At 35.9% G+C, this 21,799-nt stretch overlaps 1 protein-coding gene across 3 annotated transcripts in view; it reads right to left on the reverse strand.

The window, feature by feature from the left end:
• LOC123810715 (PARP1 binding protein) overlaps positions 1–21,799 on the reverse strand; it is a 52,422-nt gene that overhangs the window by 12,532 nt on the left and 18,091 nt on the right. For all 3 annotated transcript variants that reach the window (XM_045826655.1, XM_045826654.1, XM_045826656.1), the window contains exons 5-8: positions 21,654–21,761; positions 15,974–16,144; positions 14,733–14,887; positions 4,937–5,120 (exon numbers count right to left, since the gene is read on the reverse strand). In XM_045826655.1, coding sequence (XP_045682611.1) covers positions 4,937–5,120; positions 14,733–14,887; positions 15,974–16,144; positions 21,654–21,761 — 618 coding nt within the window. The remainder of the gene's footprint in view (positions 1–4,936; positions 5,121–14,732; positions 14,888–15,973; positions 16,145–21,653; positions 21,762–21,799) is intronic.

Here is a 21,799-nt window from a genome sequence, read left to right on the forward strand (position 1 = left end):
CTATGTCCAAACAGAGCAAAAATTTATAAACCAAAGTAGTTTTCCAAGTCTAGCTTTTATTCCTCCCCTACCCAAAAGCAGTTATAGAATAAAAGACAACTGAATCTAATTGTTTATAACACTATATAAAAATACCAGTATCCCCATCCTGACACTTCTCAATATTAATAATTTGCTTAATTACTCCAGTCACGAGATACTGGAGCTCCCACCATATGTAAGGAAAGCACCGTATAACAACATGATGTGGAGTGCAGAAAGTTCATGCATTCGCTGGCCCTGAATTCAGGCATCATGAAGTCTATGTAAAAATAATAAGATAGCTACTTAACTAAAATTCAAAATAAAAAAAGGACAAGTGCCATAGCAGAGGAATGCAAAGGAGAAAACCATAGTTTCTAAATAGAAACGTTAGAGAAGGCGCAACAGACAAGGCGACAGGGAAGTTCTGGAGCCTGACAAATGTGGATCCCTCAATGAACTCCTTTTTTGTCTCCAGAGCCAGAGTCATAACCCCGCTGACTCAAAAGACCATTATATAAGAATAAAGGACAGTCTATTCTAAGAAACACTAGTTTATAACCTTACATTGATGTATATTCCTATACCACATTGTCCTTAATTTTATCATTTCAATGAAGACCATTAAGAATCTACTTTACCATTGACAGGTACCATTGACAGGTACCTGTCTGCACAATGGCAATCAGAAGTGCCAAAGTAACTGTAAACAATTAAAATGTGTTTTGTCATGTGATTCAATACAGAAAAATAGCTCTCTAAAATGGATGTGGGGATTAATTTTGGTTTAAAAATATTCTATTAACACAAAATAACTTTCTCTAAGAAAATGGAAGAATTAAATGAGAGAATATTTAAATCATTCATATTTGTACCTAAAAAGTAAACTTTGTTGAACAGAAGGTAATAGTGGAAAAAACACAAAGATTTATTTTCTTTATGCTCATTTCTGGGATTCCAGCACAGGGTGTAAGTAAATCATTGATAAGATAAATTTCCACTGTTAGGAAACTGGGGCATTGTAGAATGTGAAAGAATTATATTATGCCCAGATATAAAAGAATAAACATGGGGAGATGGATAAGAAAGCAAGATTTAAAGGAATTACAGGATAAAACTGAATTATAGATCATTAACCTTTTTCTGTAAAGAGAAAAGACAATGAGGCACAGGAGAGAGACTGTGCAAAGCAATCATGCATGGATGTGTACGAACGATTTCAGAGTAAAATTAGATTTCTAAAAAGCAGCTCAGGCAGCAAATAAGAAAGATCAAATGGTAGGAAGACTTTGTAAAAATTCTCCACAATGTACTAAATACAATTTAAATGTTCTAAAATTTTTTATGTTTCTATAAATGAATGCTCGTTAATTAAAAATATCATCAAGCTACTCAATTTTGGCCAAATTGTTGTTAAAACTGGACAATATCAGTGGCCTGCATGGAATACCAATGTTAATTTAGTATTTTTCTTCATAATATGAGAAAGAACCAGCAAATGTCAATTCCAATGGAAGCTTGGTGTTATACTCTCTCCTTTTCTCAGGCAGAAGAGCACAGTCCTTGGAGTAGAGACCTTAGGCTTTACAGTAAGATACATTTGCTGCTTGCTAACCTAGGTCTCTTAGGCACATTACTAAATATCTCTCTAAACCACTGATTCTAAACCACCTAAAAAGTGAGGATACTATCGCCCTGGCCAGTGTGGTTCAGTTGGCTGGAGCATGGTCCTGTAACCAAAGGGTTGCTGGTCCAACTTTTGGTAGGGGCACATATCTAGGTTGTGGGTTCAAGCCCTGGTCTGGGGTGCGTACAGAAGGCAACCAATTGATGTTTCTCTCTTTCACTTCTTCTCTGTCAAAAGCTCTGCTTTGTTTTTGGTGGGAGCACTGGCTGCTTCTTCATCCAAAAGAGCTAGTAGAACTTTCACGGTATCTCTGCCACAGTATGCAGTGCCATGATTTATGGCATAAGATTTTGGCTAGAACAAAAAATAATTCTAAGTAAATGTTATAATCGCCCCAGCTGGGTCGATCAGCCACTCTTTTCCATTTCATGTGCCACTGTTCTCCTTCCTCCTCTGTTGTTTAAAAAAAGATCAGCCATGAGAAGTGGCTTTCAGGTATGTGAGTATTTCTCACTCCAGCCATACTAAAATCAATCTTATCAAAACTTCCAGAAACACAAAAGAATATAAAACATAGCATCATAAAACAGGAAGACATTAGGTTCTGGTCAAAATAACGGTAGGCTTTAAGTCAGAAAATCTAGCTACTTCCTAGCTATGTGACCTCAGCCTCACCACTTAACTCTCTGAGTATTTTCTCTCTCTTACACCAAAGAGACATGGGATTCTGGTGATCTAACTACCAGCCCCACAGATGTCTGTGAAGATCTACTCAAATGCAAAAATGAAAAACTAGTTGATATTCATTCATTCAGTAATCACTGATAACTACATACTAAGTCCAAAGCACTGCATTTGAAGCTAAGACTACCAAGGTAAAAACCACTGCCACAAAGAACCAATAGTCTCCTTGATAAAACAAGTAAGTAAGCAATAATTGCATTGCACAGACTCAGTGCTATTTCTAACGTAATGTATACATGGTGCAGTGGGAGCTCACAAAAGGCAGTGATCAATTTACCCTGGAGTCAAGGATGGCTTCATGGAGGAGGGGAGACACACACGAGTAGGAGACAGCAAGGCACTTTCAGGGACCAGCTATATGATATGGCCAAAGAACAGGTTAACAGAGAGGGAGTTATGTGAAATGAGCCTGGGAAAGCTTTGTATATCAGGCAGAGGTTAGAAGTCAGTCTGTCACAGAGTTAAAAATCTCTTGGTTTATTAAGCAAGGAAATAAAACAATACTATTTAGATTTTAGAAAAATGATGTGTAAAATATATTCCAAGGTAAGAATGTTATAAATCTGAAGACAGAATGACAAATTAAGAGACTGTAACAGTCCAGATTAGAACTGAAGAAGATAGTAGCAGTAAAGATTAGGAAAAAACAGACTAAAAGAGGAGACCAGGAAAAACTTAGTGACTAGATAGACAAATAAGCAAAAATATATGATAATAAAAATATATAGAGATACATGTAAGCACAAACTCTGAAGACATTTTGGCCTAATTTTGATATCAACTTACCAGTTATATGTGCTGTATAAATCTGGGAAAGTTGCTTAACCTCAATGTGCTTCACTTAAATCCTGGTACTATAGGGGTAATTATAATGCCTAACCAATAGGGTTGTTGGACATTGTGCCTAGGAATCAAAGTTGCCTTATCTGGGACATTCCTCAGCTTTCACCTACATGGTCTTGGACTCCTGTCCCTACTTAGCTAACTGAGGCTCAGGCCACCAGCGAACAATAACATATACCTACAATGGAATTTTAGCCGATTAACTATCACAAGCCAGTCCTTAACATATGTTTTTCATTAGTACCAGGTAAGTCCCTATTGTTTAATACTAACTTTACTGAGAACTATTGAATTACTATGCAGCAGAAAGAAAGAAGGAATTCCTATACTTCGAGACAGCATGGATGGAAATGGAGAGCATTATGCTGAGTGAAATAAGCCAGGTGGTGAAAGACAAATACCATACGATCTCACCTATAAGTGGAACCTAATCAACAAAACAAACAAATGAGCAAAGTAGAACAAGAGACATGTAATAAAGAACAAACCGACAGTGACCAGAAGGGGAGGGGGAGGGGGATAATGGGGAAAGAAAGAGAAGGGCAAACAAAAAAACAGGAATGGAGGGGACTCATGGACATGGACAGTTGGGGGGGACTGACTGTGGGAGTGGGGGAGACGGGGCAGGGGAGAGCAATGGGGGAAAAGGCAGGGCAACTGTAACTGAAAAACAATAAAAAAGAAAAGAGCCAGGTTGTTTGCACTTTTATTTCTGTGACTGGAAATGGAAGAGACTGATGCTCTTAGTTACCCGAGTTGTGAAAATTCCTTATTTATACTGAGAGTAATAACCTGGTTGTCCCTTGAGCCAAGTTAGTCACAGGAAGTGTTAATACACATGGGATATATGGGGAACAACCCAGAATCTCCACCATCGAATTAATCTAAAAACATGCATTATTCTTGAAAAATATCTAAAAATAGTCCCCAAGGAGTATGAGTAAATAAGTAATAAAAATTAAGCAAATCTTTCATCATACACTGGCTGTCACAACCACATCTAATGAAAAAGGGCTTTTGTTAACCTGCAACAAGTGGATTTTAACACATACTCCAAAACTGTGCTCTAGAGCTAAAAACACGGCAGTCAACTTTTCCTATAAGAGTATAATGTTCAAAAATCTATGTAAAAATAAAAGAGAGGTAAATGTTCAGAAAATATATAGTTAGAAGATTTCTAAATATAGGGGAAGTTCCTGTGTTCACAGTAGGCTGACAATGGAGGCAGAAAATAAGAAATCACGAAGATGGAAAAATTCTCTAAAAGAAAAATAAACTGCTTAGGAAAAACCATTCCTGTTGCTGCTATAGAGTGCCTAGCACTGAGGTCGAACCAGAGAAAACAAGTTCTTATTTTACATCTGAGTAAATGGGAAAATGTTTCATAAGAATAACTACTGAAAAATATGACAAAACACCTTAGTATCCATCTAAAATTATAAATTTCTAGTGATCCAAGGGATACCAAAGAGTATCCTATGTCCTACTTTAACAAATACCAACAATTTTGTCCAAAGATGTTATGATTTACCCAAGTTGAACATAATCCTACATAATCCTATTGAGAAACTTGAATTTTCAATAACATAATACAGGAAACACATTCTTCTGACTTAAATAGCAATAGCAAACCATTTCTACAACAAATAGAAGAGAAAATATTTTATATAAAAGGATAATAAGAAATAAGAAGGTCATTACCCGTGCGGGACTGATGTCAGTGGTGCTAACAGCTACATCTCCTTGTTGAGAATTGGTAATATTCTTAATCCTCAAATCCAAATCCTGAGCAACTTCCTCCACTGCGTTATGAAAAGGATCCCTGCTGTTCTGGCCTTTAGTCAGCTGCATCTTTATCACAGAAAGTATCCGACCCCCCGCAATGCTGAGAATAGAAATAAGATTGCCTTTATAATGGTATTAGAAATGACAATATGCTCATGAACTTGAAAACACAATTCTCAGAGTTAATCACTTTTCAAAGGATATGGCTTTGATCTTGAAAATCAAATAGTAACACATTTAAGAAAAGTATGAGAACCATTAGAAGCAAAATTAAAAAGTTTTTCTAAAAGCCAGTCATTTCAGCCAGGTAAGTTACTTTTTCCTTGACTTGAAAGCTAAAGGGAAACAATTCAGTTACACATGAAAACAGATTCAGGTGCAGTTATATGCATACAGTATACTTAAAACATGTACCTTTAGATACGACTAAGATAACAAAAGCTACCTCTCAATGAATACCTAGAATCCTAGATCGCTTTAATCTTAAAGCCAATTCTGTATTATTACCCTTAAATCACAGATGAGACAACTGGGTCTTAAAATGGTTAAGTAGCTTATCTAAGAGTACACGCTGCTCTGGGCTGGGGAAAGGGTGGTGAGGAAGGAGGCTGATCTGAAACACACGATATTGCACTATAATATGAGAAGAGTTATTATATGAAAGAGGAAAGGAAGCTAGTTAGTACTGATCTAAGGCAAACCAGAGACTGGACCAACTATGACCAATAGAGATGTATTTTTAAAAACCTAGACTCAATTGTTTCTTTATACTGAGCCTGAACCTGAGTGAATTTGGGATACAGTTCCTGCTCTAGAAAGCACACCTAAAACCAATGTAAGAACATATAGAGGGGAGGATTTTGGTCCTTTACAAGAAATTAGAGGTGTGCAACAATAGAAGGGGGCTTTTTTGAGGTCAGATCTCCATCACTAGTGGAAAGGCTGCACTGCGCCAAATGAGAAGGGGCATGGTCTGAGTACGGAGTCAGGCTGCCTGGGCAAAAATCACAGCTCCTCCACTTTCTACACTGGGTGTGCTACTTAACCTCTCTGTGAATTTTATAGTGCCAGAAAGGAAATTATGAATTAAAGTTTTTATCCTCACGGCCCCACTGCCAGACTTTATGTTTTAGGGAACAAGCCAGGTTTCCTAACAATCATTGGAAATAGAATTGTTCACATTTAAATAGCTGGTCCAAGTAGAGAGAAAAAGTTAAAAGAAAAAGTGCAGAGAGACTTAATATATAACAGTGCATTAGACAATGTCTTTCAAATTTGCCTGATCATCAGAATCACACTCGGCATTAGCTTCAAAGATCAACGTGAGATCCCACCCTATTGAATCACAATCTCCAAAGGAGGACATTAAATAGTTGCATTGTTTTAAAAGTGCTACAGGTAATTCTTATGATTAGACAAGCTTGGGAAACATTTCAGGAAACAAATTAGCTCCTTGAGAAAGGACTATATTTAACTAGTCTTCATTTTACCAGTTTACACTTGGCACACAGAAATAATTGATATGTTTGTTGAGTAAATTGACCACTATCACACACAACAATCTTAAGTTTTTAATACTTAAGACAAAAGATATATATTTTACTATGATCTATAATATTATTATTATTTGCAATGAAAAAGCAAATAGTAGGGGGCATCCATTGGATACTAGGTACTCTAGGGGAACATATTACTAAGCTTGGCAGGTAATCCCATAAGGAGAAATCTCAAAGTACCACCCAATCTCTCCCCCCAAAAAGGAACAAACAAGAGCTGGAGTGGAAAGTTGGAAGCCTCGAGTGGGAAGCGGGATGAATGGGGTTTTCATGAGGACAAAAATCTCCAGTAGCACCACCATCAGGACACAAAGCCCTGGTTGACTTTCAAATTGCATCTGAACCTTCCAAGGGGAAGGAAGCATGTATGGCTTTTATTAGATTTACTCTATGTACTTTATAGTTTTGCTGCTTTTTAACATTTTCTATTTGTTTTTTATTTATTGACCTTGTGCCCAGCAACACCGATAAACCCTATTTTTAATTTCGATACTTTTTCTTTTGATTCTCAGAGTTTCCTATATATATATATATATAATCACATCATCAACAGTTAGAGTCGTACTTCCTCCTTTTCAATTGCTTTATCTCATATTTCTTTTCCTTGCCCTACTACAGTGAATTGGACATCTCATACTATGCTGAAAAGAAATGATGGGAGCACGAACTCTTGTTCTAAACCTTAAATTGAATGCTAAAGCATTTTACCATTTAAATAGGTTTTCCTAGAAATGCTTATTCAAGTTAAAACTCTTATTCCTGATTCATTTTACAGCAAGGGGGTGGCCTTGCAGGGTAGGTATGTCTTAACAGACTCCTCACCTCAGGCAGTCCTTGGGCTTTGTCATCTGTCCCCTCAGACTTTGCTGTCTATCAGAACAGACTCTCCAAATTACCAAATTCAGCAAATACTCTCAAAATAAAAGCTGGTTTCCCTTCTTAACTTCCCTTTCTGGATTTCTTCCTTCCCCTAATTTTTGTTTGTATTTTCATTGCTTTTGCCTGTTCATCAATGCATTTAAAAAGCATTTAAAAAATATCTTATCCAGCATTATTATTTTCAAAGGAAGGGGCAATCAGCCACCCTAGTTTGCCCAGTAGACTAGGCTCTGCCCATCCATGCTCAGTAGATGCTAAGAATTCTTGTATGTAGACAGGCACTTTCTTTTTCAGCTAGTTTTTAAATTTGCAATTAAAAGCATATTAAGTAACTGGATAAAATAGAGCCAAAATGAAAACACAATTAGCATTATGTGCTTTTTCTGGGAATTCATCTCTAATGGAAACATTTTGGAAAAGATTCAAAAGGATAATAAAATATGAAAGAGTGCCTTAGGCAATTACAAGAACCACCCGCCCCCCCAAAAAAGTCACCTTTGCCTCCCTTTTCTCAAATTTTATAGATAATATAATTCACTCGTTGTATTTTATTATTTATAAAATAATTTATAAGACTTTTACAATATTTAAGAGATTTTTCAATGTCAATATTTTGACCCCTGGCGAGATACCCCAAGCACCAGTATTATGACTAGTCTGCTGCTATACATTCACTGTGTACTAGCCAACCATTAACTCTTCAAATACCTGCTCGGTGACACAGTAGTTTAATTCAAAGACTTATTTGTAAGGCCTGGAAACCCCTGAAGTTTTAACACAAATGACACCAGGACATTTTTGCTAACCGCTAGAAATACAAAATGAATAAAACTTTCTCCTTAAAAGGTCACAATTCATCATATGATACAGTGAGATACTGAGGGAATGGAGGTAGAGTGGGGAGGGAAGAGAACAAGAAGGTATTCAGCAAGACTCCCCAGAAGATACATTATGGCTATGCTGGATAAACATTAATAGAAGGATTTAGGTGAGAAAGTACATTGTAGTTCCTGACTACTAAAAGGCTACTACATTAAAGCCCTGTAGCAGAAAGAAAAAACTGAGGCTAGTGAGGAAAACACAACTAAATCCCCAAGTCTGTATCAAATACACTGACTGAAAGACAAGAGTAAGCAACAATAAAGACAAATGGTTGGTAATACTTTAATGTAATTGCCAACGATCTTTACCATATGGAACAACCGGCGTTTCCTCACCATCTTTCATGAAGTTGATAACTACTTGTTAAAATAAGTTATATCTCACTGGCTGGTACAGCTCAGTGGACTGAGTGCCAGCCTGTGAACCAAAGGGTTGCCAGTTCAATTCCCAGTCATGGCACATGCCTGGGCTGCCAGCCAGGTCCCCAGTAGGATGTGCATGAGAAACAACCACACATTGATGTTTCTCTCCCTCTCATCCTCCTTCCTTTCCCCTGTCTAAAAAGAAATAAAGTTTTTACAAATTAAAGTAATTTATATCTCTAATAATTAACTATAATTAAAGTGTACAGTCATCCCTCGCTATATCTCACTTATTGCGGCTTCACTGTATTCCACAATACAGTGAGGCCACAATAAGTGAACCGTGATATAGTGAGGGACCACTGTATACTTCACTGGTGAGTACCCATATAGAATTTTATATGTTGTTAAAATTACATAGGTTTAAGAGTGTAGAAACTGTTTAAGAGCATATGAAGTGTTTACAAGAGTGTGGGAAAGGTTTATAGGAGTGTGGGAAGGGTTTATAAAGTCTTAAAATATATATAAATAATAAAATAAATATAATGCTACTACTTCATGAATTTTCACCTATCGCGGGGGTCTCTGGAACGTAACTCCTGTGATAGGTGAGGGATCACTCTATCAATGCTTCTGAATTATTTTTAAATGAGAAAAATGTAACATTACAATCCTGACTGGATAATTTCAACCAGATTCAATATTTTATAAATGCATAATATTTAGTCCAATATATACAATTCAGGTGTGTCCTTAAAGAGTTGTTGTGTAAGAAACTTGAAATACAGAACTGTAAACATCTGAACAACAGGGAACTATGTAACCTGTAACCCCCAGCCCCCAACCCATGAAAGTACAGTACGCATTTTATGGTGGCACCTACTGGCAAAGGGTAGAAATGCAGCCAAACAATAGCTAAGAGGGCCAACTGAAAATCTGGCAGTGGGGAGTTAAGTGTGAGAATGGATTCTTTGATTTCTTCCCTGTCACAGTCTATTGTCCATCGTTCTTTGGACTCAGAGATTATTGTGATTCCCTATCACCACCATCTTATCACAAGACAAGTAATACAAACTTATCCTCAGTTACAAGAGTTAAATACATTTTTAACTCCGTTTTTATTTTTTTAAAGATTTTATTTACTTATTTTTAGACAGGGGAAGGGAGGGAGAAAGAGAGGGATTGAAACATCAATGTATGGTTGCCTCTTGCATGTCCCCTACTGGGGACATGGCTCACAACCCAAGCATGTGCCCTAGACTGGGAATTGAACCGGCGACCCTTTGGTTCTCAGGCTGCCACTCAGTCCCTGAGCCTCTCCAGCCAGACATAACTCTTAAGTTTCAACATTGAGAGACAGGGGTTAGAGTGCTTAGAATTCGTGTACCATACTGAGATATCTGGAGTTTTATCCTTTACCTTATATGGACTCTTTAAAGGGTGTTACTCATGGGAGTAACCTTTGCTGTTTCAGAAAGATCACTGGCAGCAGTGAGGGCAACAGGGATAGGGCAACTCAAGATTGGAGGCGGAATGAACAACTCAGAAATAAGTGAAAAAAATCCAGGCAAGACGGAATGGAGATCAAGGCAGTGTAAAGAATGGAAATAAGATACTAATTACAAGAATAGAGAGCAGAAAGAATATAAAAAATGTTGAGTGAGAGGAATTGATGGCTCTTGGTGGCTGAGGGATAGAGAAAGAAGAAAGAAGAGTTTAAAACATGTTCCGGGTTTCTGCTTGGTTGACGGGAGGGAGAGAAGCTGCATCAAGCCAGACGGTGAAGCAGGTTTTCAAGAAAAAATGAAGATTTAACACGGGACATGTTCAGCCTGAGCTGCCTTTGAAGTAACAGTCTACAGGTAAAGATATAGTTTTGAAATTCAAGGAAGAGGTTTGAATTTCACTGAAATGTTGGTGTAGAACTGGCATATATGAAGTCAGAGAGGTAGGTGAAAAATAAAAGAATGGGATCTAAGAAGTTATGGGGGAGAGAGAAAAAATGAACAGATTTGAGGACTCAAAGGAGACTTCAGACTATGACAACTTGAAGATCAAAAGTGATCTTTGCAGAATTAACTTCAATAGAGTGGAAAAGTGTGAAACAGCTAAGCACGGACACGTTAATAAGTATTGAGTGTCTACTCTTTGCCAGAAACTGTGCTAGGGCTAGGGAATGTTAGTGAAGAAAACCGATAAAGCTCTCAGAGTTTACAGTTTAGTGACAAATGTAGAATAAACAATCAGGGATTGGGAAGTGGAATAAAGAGTGTTTTTCCAAAAATTTTAGCTATAGAAGGAAGGAGAAAGAACTGAGGAAGTTGATGGTTTGAGAAGATGGTTTGTTGTTTTTCCTCAAAATCTTTACAGTCTCTGGCTGAAGTATGAATAAAAGAGGAAGTTGAAACTATAAGACAAAATGAATGAACGATGAAACAATGTCCTAAATGGTTACCCACGTTGTGCCCACTTCTTCACTGTCTTCCTAGAACATAAAGTAGTTACCGACTATGGGCAGAGAGAATATTCAGAGTAACTGGCTGCTAAGTTACTGAAGAATTTAAGAATTTATAAGAAGACCTTAAGTCTCTCTCTCACCCTATATATCTCTAAAATGTACTTCCAGCCTTTCACACGAATGTACATTACAAATGAATTTCTACCTTGTTGATAACTTACCCCAAACAGAAATTCCTCCTTTTGGAATTATAACAAAATACATTGAATTGAATTCATGCAGTTGTATCTGCTCCCTCTCAAAACCCACTAAAGTGACAAAAAGGCAAGAAAGTTTTTAAATACATAAAGAAAAAGAAAACAGAAGAGACAATACGCAATGATAGCAGAGACACATCATGAAAGTCTGGAGAAATGAAAAGCAAATGGACAAGTGGTAACTGACTCCACAGAACAGAGGATGCTGAAAACTAAGTAAGTGCTGAAAGAAACACCAATAAGAAGCAAGCTCAGAAATTCTCAGAAATTGAAGGCAATATTGAAGACTATGGTAAAGGTGGAGTTGCAAATAAGAAAGTTAGTTCCAAGTCTATGTAACATGTAGACCCTAAGTCTCCTCTCCTCTTCTGACAGATCAGGCTGGTGCCCTTCTCTCGCCTCAGCATGAAAAGAAGGGGCACTCTGCAGAAACTACGCCAGAGAGGCTCCAGACCCAGAGGCATGAGAACCTGAAAACAGAGGGACTGAGGAAAAGTCTACATGCTAAACTGGAAGACTCAGCAACAACCTACCTGGAATACCAGAATGTTCCTAGCCAGACTTACAACTTTCAGAAAGAGACCAAAGGATACCTCCTCCATAGAAATTTTTGGGAAAGTCCCCAAAAAAAGATGTATAGTTACTGACCCTTGCTGAATCCCAAACAAAAAAGCCAAATGGTTACCCAGCTATAATGAAGTCCACTGCACGGAGCTGCTGAGCAGCTCTATAAGACCTCATTCTTAAATACGAAAGGACAGTCCAGGATTACCATACATTTTAGGAACTCCTTGAACATGAAAGAGGGCAAAACAAACAGAAACATTCAACTTAGATAAAAACAATGATCATCCAGGAAGCAAATAAAAATAATATTAAAAATTAAAGATAATAATCTTAGAGAGATAAATGAAACATGGTAAGATCAATGAAAGGTGAGAACAGAATAAAGGTATTTGCCATAAATGAACAAACAAAAGTGAAAGAGACTCAGAGATACAGAAAACAGACTGACAGTTGCCAGAGGGGAGGGGAGTTGGGGGCCTGGGTGAAAGAGATGAGGGGACTGAGAACTACAAACTGGTGGTCAGAAAACAATCACGGGAAAGTAAAGGGAATACAGTCAATGGTATTGTAATAACCACGTATAGTGCCAGGTGGGAACTTAACACATTGGGAAAACCACTTTGCAAAGTATATGATTGTCTAAACACTATGCTATACACCTGAAACTAAAATACTGAATGGAAACTGTAATTAAATTTTAAAAATTTATAAAATAGATGTATTTGTCTCCCACTTACTTCTTCTTATAAAGCTATTTGAGCAAACAGTTTACCAATTAAAGTCATGAGATCCAGAAAGCAAGGCAGAGGCAAAGAAAATTCACAAGGTGTTGAAGAAGCTTCACAGCTACCACTCTGAAACAGGCCTACCAAGCAAAGTACAGACTGAATGAATATGATTGAGGAAAAAATGTCTTCAAGGGCAAAAATCAGAACCAATAGATGACCTAATATTAAGAAGAAATTCTATAGTTTTGTTGATAAGCCTGATAAAGAATGGATGATAAAGTAGAGAAAAAAGTAGATAACTATAGCAAAATTAAAAGTAGATGAGAAAACAAAAATTTGGACAAAAAAGTAAAATCATTGAGCACAGGCTGCAAACCAAAGTGTCACAGGTTCAAGTCCCAGTCAGGGCACATGCCTGGGTTGCAGGCCACGGCCCCCAGCAACCGCACATTGATGTTTCTCTCTCTCTCTGTCTTTCTCCTTCCCTTCCCTCTCTAAAAATAAATAAAATAAACAAAATCTTTAAAAAAAAGTAAAATCATGGTATGTCACAAAGTTTAGCTATTGACATTAGCTATAGAATCATAATACAATAAACTTATGATTTAACCTGAAATTGTGGCATAACCAGGTTAGAAATATGAAGAAAGAGAAGTACTGTCTGTGTCCGGTGGGAAGGAGTGTTGGGAGGCTGGTTAAGTGGGTTGCAAATTCTCATCTTCCATGGGAGAAAGTTAATAGATAACATCTACGACTGAAAAAAAATCAAAACTAGCTGCATTAAAATTTCATTTAAATGAGGCAAATATAAAACAAACACACAAAAAAAGATTTGGACGTTTTTATTACAAGTCTGTAGTATCATCTGACTTTACCAAAATATATGTATATGGCTTTGCTAAAAACAAAATATTTTTAAAAGTTAATTCTGTGCCACCTCAGAAGTCATCAGCCAATATATTATCTGGGAGTTCAGAAGATGTCACTGATACTTCCTCGTGGTGGGTATCCATGTGAAAAAGGAAGAAGGATGCAGTTCAGAATAAAATCCTAAAAAAATTCTTCCTAGAATCTTGGAATGGAAAGAAGTTTCATGGACCAAGATGCAGTGATTAAGGGAATGGTTCCAGGGTCAGAACTGGTTGGCTTCAGATCCTAGCACTGCTACTTAATGACCATGTGACTAGGGTAAATTACTTAATCCCAGTGTATCTGACTCTAAATTGGGTACTCATATAGTATCTGTCATGTAAAGTTGTAATAACCGAATGATAATCCCCATAAAGAGCTTAGTATAATTTCTGACATAATATTCAATAAATACCAGCTATTTCTAAATTGACAGTGATATACTACAATACAATTGCTAGTATATACAACTCACCTCTGTGCCCCAAGTTAATCTAAAAATTACTAATCATCCAATATAGCTATACTATAAATGAACCTGTCAAATTATAAACACAATCTCTTAGTTCCACTGTTGCATAAACACAAATTTTGCATGAAGTAAAGATTTATGCATAAGAAAATGAAAAAAAAACTAGCAGAAAATAGAACAGAGAATTCATAATATCTTCAACAATTTTCTTATTCAATCTTTTTTTGAAAATTTTTTTGTATTTTTTTTCATTACCATTTATCCACCCTATACCCTCTGCCACCTATATGGGATTCCTTTATTGCTAAATTAAAAGCTGAAAGAAATGATCTATTAGGTCACTTCTAGTCCTAAAAAATCAATTTCTTCCAGATAAAGACAAATGGTAAACCCTTTTCTCTAAACAAATTTAATTTGAACATGTATTGTGACTTTGACAAAAATTCTGGAATCACAGCGAAGGAGAAATTTTGGGGGGAAAAGTCACATGATTACATTTCATTAATCTAGATATTTTTCTTCTCCCTACTGTTTGGTCTAATGATTGGTCATTTCAATAGCTCCTATATTCCTACCTTGATTCTGTGGAGTTTTAAAGAGAGAGTAGTAACACACATTTGTAATTTATGAAAAGTCTTTTACCTTGGATTTGGTATTTCTCCAAGAATCTCATCTAATTTGTCAATGAAATTAATAAAATTAGACAATCCTTTTACATGTGTCCTTAGAGGATCAGACGGTGATGGTGCATATCCTTTCCCTCCAAGTTCTATTGTTCTGATAAATGATGTGGCCACCTATGAATTGAAACAAATGATTTAGTTACGTTTAATGATTTAGTAAGTTAAAACTGTAATTTACTTTATGAAGCTGGGTACATTTATATAATTCTGGTTTCATACAAGTGAAGTGCTTTTGTGACTCAAAACACACTTTGACTGAGAAGCAAATAATCAAAGAAATAGGCACCGTGCAGAATTCATGCCAGCAAAGGTTAGGGGACAAATTAAGGGCATAGTATGTTCAAAGGAGTATATCACTGACTATAAAGAATTGGTTTATGAATATATTCTTATATAGATTTACTAGCTACCAGAATTGTTGCATGGAACCAAGGGGTTTTCAGTGCCAACTGTTTTGATTTATTCAAGGTTGGACAATTAATTCAACTCTTCCAAGCTGCAGCTTCTTTATATGTAAAATAAAGATTTAGACTAGATAATCACTAAGTCCCATCTGGTTTCACATCCTAAGATTACGGTATTTGATCGTGTGTAGTTCAAAAGGCCTTGCCTTGACAATGATAAAAATATACAAATGATGGTTATACATAAAAGTATCTCTGCCAAAGAAATGTTCTAAAGCAGTATTTTCCAAAGTGTATCCTTAGAAAGACAAATGCTATGAAATGTCAATAGCATTTGAAATTTCCCACAGTAAAATTACTTAGGAAACAACAGATTAAATAACAAGATCAACTTAAGCAGATATTTTTAGAGCAGGACTTCTCAAAGATGTTGATATACAAAATGAATTTATGTATATCTAATAAAGGTACATTCTATTTCCAAACATTTTGCTCTTGGAAACATTTATCCAAGAAGCATTTAACAGGGGCTTTTTGCCTTTGGCTAGCACTGTACAGAGTACATGCAGGAAAACACTCTGCAGAAATCCTCCCTCGCCAAATGTAAAGGATATGACAAAAAGTAAAAATACTATAGATTTTCAAATACGGAGGTAGGATATATATATATATATATATATAGTAAGAATTTAGAAGTTATTTTATCATAGTTACAAGAATTCTACATCGAGATACCTGGATCCAATGTTCAAAGAGTTTTTATTTAAAACATCTTAAAAATGTAGCACCTCCATACCAGAAACATAGACATCTGTTTCTCGCGCGCAGCATGCTTCAAATCGGTGAAGGCTTCCCTTCCCAGCCCTCTGTCAGGAACATTGAGAATATGGGCCAGAGCCAGGTCATTCTTGGAATTCACCAGCAGATTTAAATATGAGTAGATCATCTTCTTTGCTAGTAACTTCACCTACACAGTAAAATATTATTTTAATTGAAGTTCTAAATCTCTAATTTTTTTTATATGCAGTAAAAATATCGGTGATCATTCCATGACAATTATCTCACTCAGCTCTTTGGGAAAAAGAATTGCCAAATAAACTGAAAGTTTAGGTTGGACAATTAACATAGCCTTGCTCATAGAGCCAACCTGCTGCCATAAAAAGCTACGAGTAAATACTAATTATCATAATGGCTCTTAGAAAATTAAATAAAAGATATAGTCCAAAGTCTGCCTGCAGTTCCGATGAGGCCTGATCTCATTCCCCTGCATACATTTGCCCACTAAATAACAGCCAATTATGAAGTTCCCTGCAGCCTAAGGCATGGATCCATGGGCACCATTGGGTCCCTATGTCCCTTACAGGGCTAAAACTCCATGGTTAAGCTTTTGGAGAACTATCAAGACACTGATTTTGACAATACCAAATGACCAACTAAGTAATAAAATTAAAAGATTTAACCAAATGCCAAGCAAATAGTAACAAATAGTTGATGTTGATGTTAACTTGGCCAAAACAGAGCTATAGACCATTTAAGGACAAGATATGTAAGATCTGAGAGCACTTGATACGGGCATCGCTTCTTTCATATACATTGTACGTGTTCTTCACGGGCAAATGATAAAACAGGACAGAAAGACAGTGAAACAGCAATAAAAAAGTACAAATCTTTAAGAAGTCTCTTAGATGATTATTAAGGACATCTCAAGTTCATATACATCTTAAAGTACTTTTAAAGATAATACCCTTTTGAATTATTTACATTTTATGTGAAAAACAATTATGAGAGAAAGTCAGGTCCAATTTTAAAAAACCTCATTAGACAGAACAAGGTTACCTGAAATGAAGACTTAAAATATAATTTAAGCAAAGATTAAAAGAAATCTAAATACTAACTCAAGCTTTTTTCTTAAATATTAAAGACATTAGCATTTATTACCTTTGCAGAGAGGCTCCCTAATTTCCTTACATAAAGTAGACAGCCATTCACCCTGTTATACCTCTGCACGTGAGTCAGTTATATAGTTCTCTGCACAGATAGTGACACTTTCTGATACTTCACTTATTTTCTTCATATTTCTATTACTATATGAGTTCCTTGAGAGCAAATGATGTAACCTTAGGGCATAAAAGAATGATTGGCATGATCTTAGGAAATCAATCTGCTTTGTTAATAGGTTCTCAATCAGTTTCCATTCAATGATAAATGAAAGGAAAATTAATACATGTATCTGGCCCTTTTGGATATTTCAGAATTGAAGCTATGGATATAAAACTTACGTGGGATCAAATAAGTGGTGATATATTTTTATTACATTGCCTTGAAAAGTGTTCTATGGTACAATTAGATGAAAATCATCTTTAAGGTGTCTTAAACTTTTATAAACTAAAGATATAACATAGTTTTCTACTTATATTTCTAATGTCCTTTTATCTTTCACAGTAAATCACAATACTTCATGGGAATCTATAGTACAAAAATTTCCATTTTACTTCACAGTGCAACAGTACCCTTTGACAGTGGGAAAAGTAACACAATTTGCCACAAATCAAGACAGAGAAACAGTGATATTCACACTGCACTCAGAAACTTTTTTCCTTTTCCTACATTTAATTTCATAAAACTACCTTTAGTTTCACTGTCACAAAACAATTAGGATTTACCAGTACACGTATATCAGGATCCTTAGTGGGTACAAAACCAGGTCTTAAACTCCCACATCTACAACTTGCTCTTCAAGGCTAGCAAATTTTGTCCTTCTGATGCTGGGCAAACATTAGGGAAAAACAGCCTGGAGTCCTCACAGTCAGAGTGTTTCTTTTAACTCATGGCTGTAATTAGAAATCTGGCCCTATCATTATGGTCAGATAACTGGCAGTTATGGTTTCCCTGCTCTTGTATTTGCAAGAGGGTTTTAAAGAGGTTCTCTGGAAAGGCATTCCACATAAATACAGTTATGATGTCCAGAAGCAAGGGTCTAAATTGAAAAAATCCACAAGATTGAAGCTTTCACCAGGATACCGAAAATAAAGATACTCTTCTGTTTATTTGTTTAATAAACTGATTCCATCCATACCACAAAGTATTTGCAATGTTTGTTTAGAAGGTGAACAATTTCAAGCTTTCTGAAAATTCCAAGTTTCTTTTCCTATCCCTCAATTATTACTGAAGTGCAGATATTCAGTCTCATGGTGACAGTTTTTCTAAATTAAGAAGATTAACAATTTATACAGGTATTTTTTACTTTTGTTGCCAACGCATAAATTATTACATATAATGACCAAAAAAAAAAAATGGGACTAGAGCTAAAATACTAGTAAAATTTTTTATTTAATTGCTGATTTCTTTGGGGGCCTTTATTGGGGCCTCTTTTGGGGCTTTTTTTCCCCTTCATTACTTCAGAATTTCTAAAACAATAGTTTAGTACCTTAAGACAAATAAAATGAAGTAAAATAAAAGAAGGAAACAAAAACGTTGTTTCTCAAATTCGTGCCATTCATCCACTGGAGGACTCTTGTGTGGCATTAGTAAGCACATTTGGTGATAAAAATAAATCGTTGCAAGACTGCAGCCCAAAAAGTTACTTTGGAATTTTAAAAGAAATATATCGCCTTCCAAAAATACTTTGTAAAAGGAAAAATTAGAAGTCTGCAAGTACAGGAAAATGGCTTAGAGGATGACCGCTACTTTAATAGCCCTCATAAAATCTAATCCATCAGCTAACTAGTAGATAAAATACTCCTAGAAAATAAACCCAAGTAGGCAAAGGATAAAAGCAGAGGATTAACACAATGAAACTATCATTGCTTTCTAAATGAGAAAACTATATACTTATAACAAAGACCCGTCAGTTTCTCTAAACTAGAACCCCTTTCACAGGTGTATCTGTGAAATAATGTTTTATATCTGTAAGCCGCAACTCTAGAAGTTTAGGTCATTTTACATGTACAAATTAGTTCATTACTCTTAATTAAAAGTCAAAATAACAATTATCGTTTCCTCCCTGTAGAGCTTGTAAGATAGATCAAAAAGAATAGATTAGTAAACTATCTACCCTCTGGATGTATAAATGTACTCCATTACTGCTGCTGAGAAGAAACCAGGTAAGATTGCACCGTTTTGTCAATATTTGGAGCAAGAGAAAAAAAAAGGCAGAATTTAAATGAAAAATTAATTTCAAGCAAGAGAAAATAGGATTTGGGATATTTTATTGTACCAAAAAGGGAGAAGTGCTCAACATATAACAGGGCATGTAAAAAAGATACAGAAGGCAGCTTGAAGGGGATCCTTCTATTTTAGCAACAAAGATTAATGACTGTAATTAATTTTAAAACTCTAAGTAAATAAAGCTCCATGAGTCCTTAGCAATATATACACACATAAAAAAAAAGGAAAAAGATACATAGAAAAAATATCTAATTTGCTTCCTGTAACTGGTAATTAAAGAGAAAGAATTAAGGAGTGATCCTGCCATTTTTAGGGAACTGTACTGCATCCCAGTTGATAAAATAAAGCTCTTCTTTACTGAGAAGTGGCAGCTAATTAATGAGAAGACAGGACATAGTTAGAAACTTGCCATTCTGCAAACTCTAAAGAAATTACTGATTCAGACCAGCATGATCAATGAATACAGGCTTAAAACCATTTGACGAGAGGTGGTTGGGACACAGGACGTTCCACAGTGTCAGAGTGTCACCCCACAGGTCTTTGCTGACAGCAAAGGGAGAACCACTTCATCATACTGGGAAGACCATATGATTCAAGGAAACTTGAGTTTGTGTCTCCTGATACGGCACAAAATGAGATACTCGGCATCAGTTATGAAGTATTTGTTAAGAAATGTTAGACCTTAATCTAAACAAGCTTTCAGATGTAACTCTGGGTTTATTGGAAATAGAGAAACAAGTTAAATAATATCAGTAGGAATTAATCAGATGAATAAAACATTAAAAAAAGACTGAGGAGAATTCTTCTAGAGGAAGAATCTAAAAAAATATCAAACCACTTGGGGAACAAATGGGAAAATGTGAATAGGGAAGAAAGCAAACGACTTCAGGGAATACTTAAGTTTTCTTATATATGATGATGATACTGTGGTTATGCCCGCATTTTTAGGAAATGATATGCTGAAGAGATTTTTAGCACAGCACCTGTTAGTACAGATTAAGTGTGATAATATCAGCAATTTAACTTTCATACAGAACAGAAAAAATGTCAGATGCAGATATAAAGTGAATTTCTAAGTCTAGGATGTAGGTATACAGGTATCTAATTTGAGGGCAGTGATAAAATATATTTTTAAAAGTGTTATCTGTGTCGCATGGGACTTATGAGAGAATCTGTTTAACAGTGTTTCTTGAAAAATAAAGAAGGTGATTCATCAAATGTGTTAACTTACTAGAGCAATCAGATTTGGAAGTAGGCATATTCTAAGCCTTTAATATACTGTATTTTTAGAAATACTGAATGTAATTTTACGCTTTTTCCAATACTCGTGAACTCTCATCTTGTCAATGATTTTACCAACCACAGAAACTTCCATAAACATAACTCCCATGGTTAGTGAGGGGTTACTATATTTAATTTGGCACCTACCTTTACCAGCTGAAGGTAAACTGTATTAGAGCAAATCTACACTTGGCACTAGTTTTCTGTGGTGTGCTGTCGCCCCAAACCCTGTTATCAGAACTCATGATTCCTCAGTTATTCTACTACAAAGGCTACAGAACAGGTTTTCCAGCTGCACACATCTTCTTTAGAGGCAACCATATAAAACAGGAACTGTGAAGTTTACCAAATACAGGCAGCCCTCTGAATCCATGGGCTCTGCAACTGTGGATTCAACCAACCACAGATCGAAAATATTGGAAACAAACAAAAAAAGGTTACGCCGTTGCTGATGTGTACTATGTAGTTAGGCCTATGATGACTGTATCTGTACTGGATATATATGTGTGTATATATATATGGATTTTTTTCTTGTCGTTGTTCCCTGAACAACATAGTATAACAAATATTTACATAGTATTTACATTGTATTAGGGGTTACAAGTTATCTAGAGATATTTAAAGTATACAAGAGGATGTCTATAGGTTATTTGCAAATACTACGTACATTATTTTATATAAGGGACTTAAGCATCTGTGGATTTTCATGTCAGAGGGGGATCTTGGACCCAATCCCCCAGTTACCAAGGGACGTTATACAAAGATGCAAAGAACTCTGGACCTTCAACCACTTTTCTGATACTTAGGGTGATACCTCTTCTCGCACAGCACTGGTTAACCTGGCCCAAAACCATGAAGTAACTGATTGAAATGCTTTCACCAACCAGTCTTCAACGTATTATTCTTTGCTAACAGTTTTATTTAAACAAATGAAAAACTTCAAAAAATGTTAAAAATAGTAACTGTATGTACAAATTCATAGTCATTTGAAGGGGATCACATTGGGCTTTAATTTACTCACAATTTACCTTTTCATTGTCCTGACTGTGTTCACTCACTGGTGATGGTGCTACACAAAGATCAGTTTCATCCTCTGCTGCAGATTGTCTGCCAGACAGAAAGTCCCGTAGTTGACTCTAGGAAATAAAGGATATTTTACTAATAAAATGCTACG

Source organism: Phyllostomus hastatus, unplaced genomic scaffold, assembly GCF_019186645.2.
Source record: "Phyllostomus hastatus isolate PE091 unplaced genomic scaffold, TTU_PhHast_1.1 phas_scaffold_755, whole genome shotgun sequence".
Taxonomy (NCBI): Eukaryota; Metazoa; Chordata; class Mammalia; order Chiroptera; family Phyllostomidae; genus Phyllostomus; species Phyllostomus hastatus.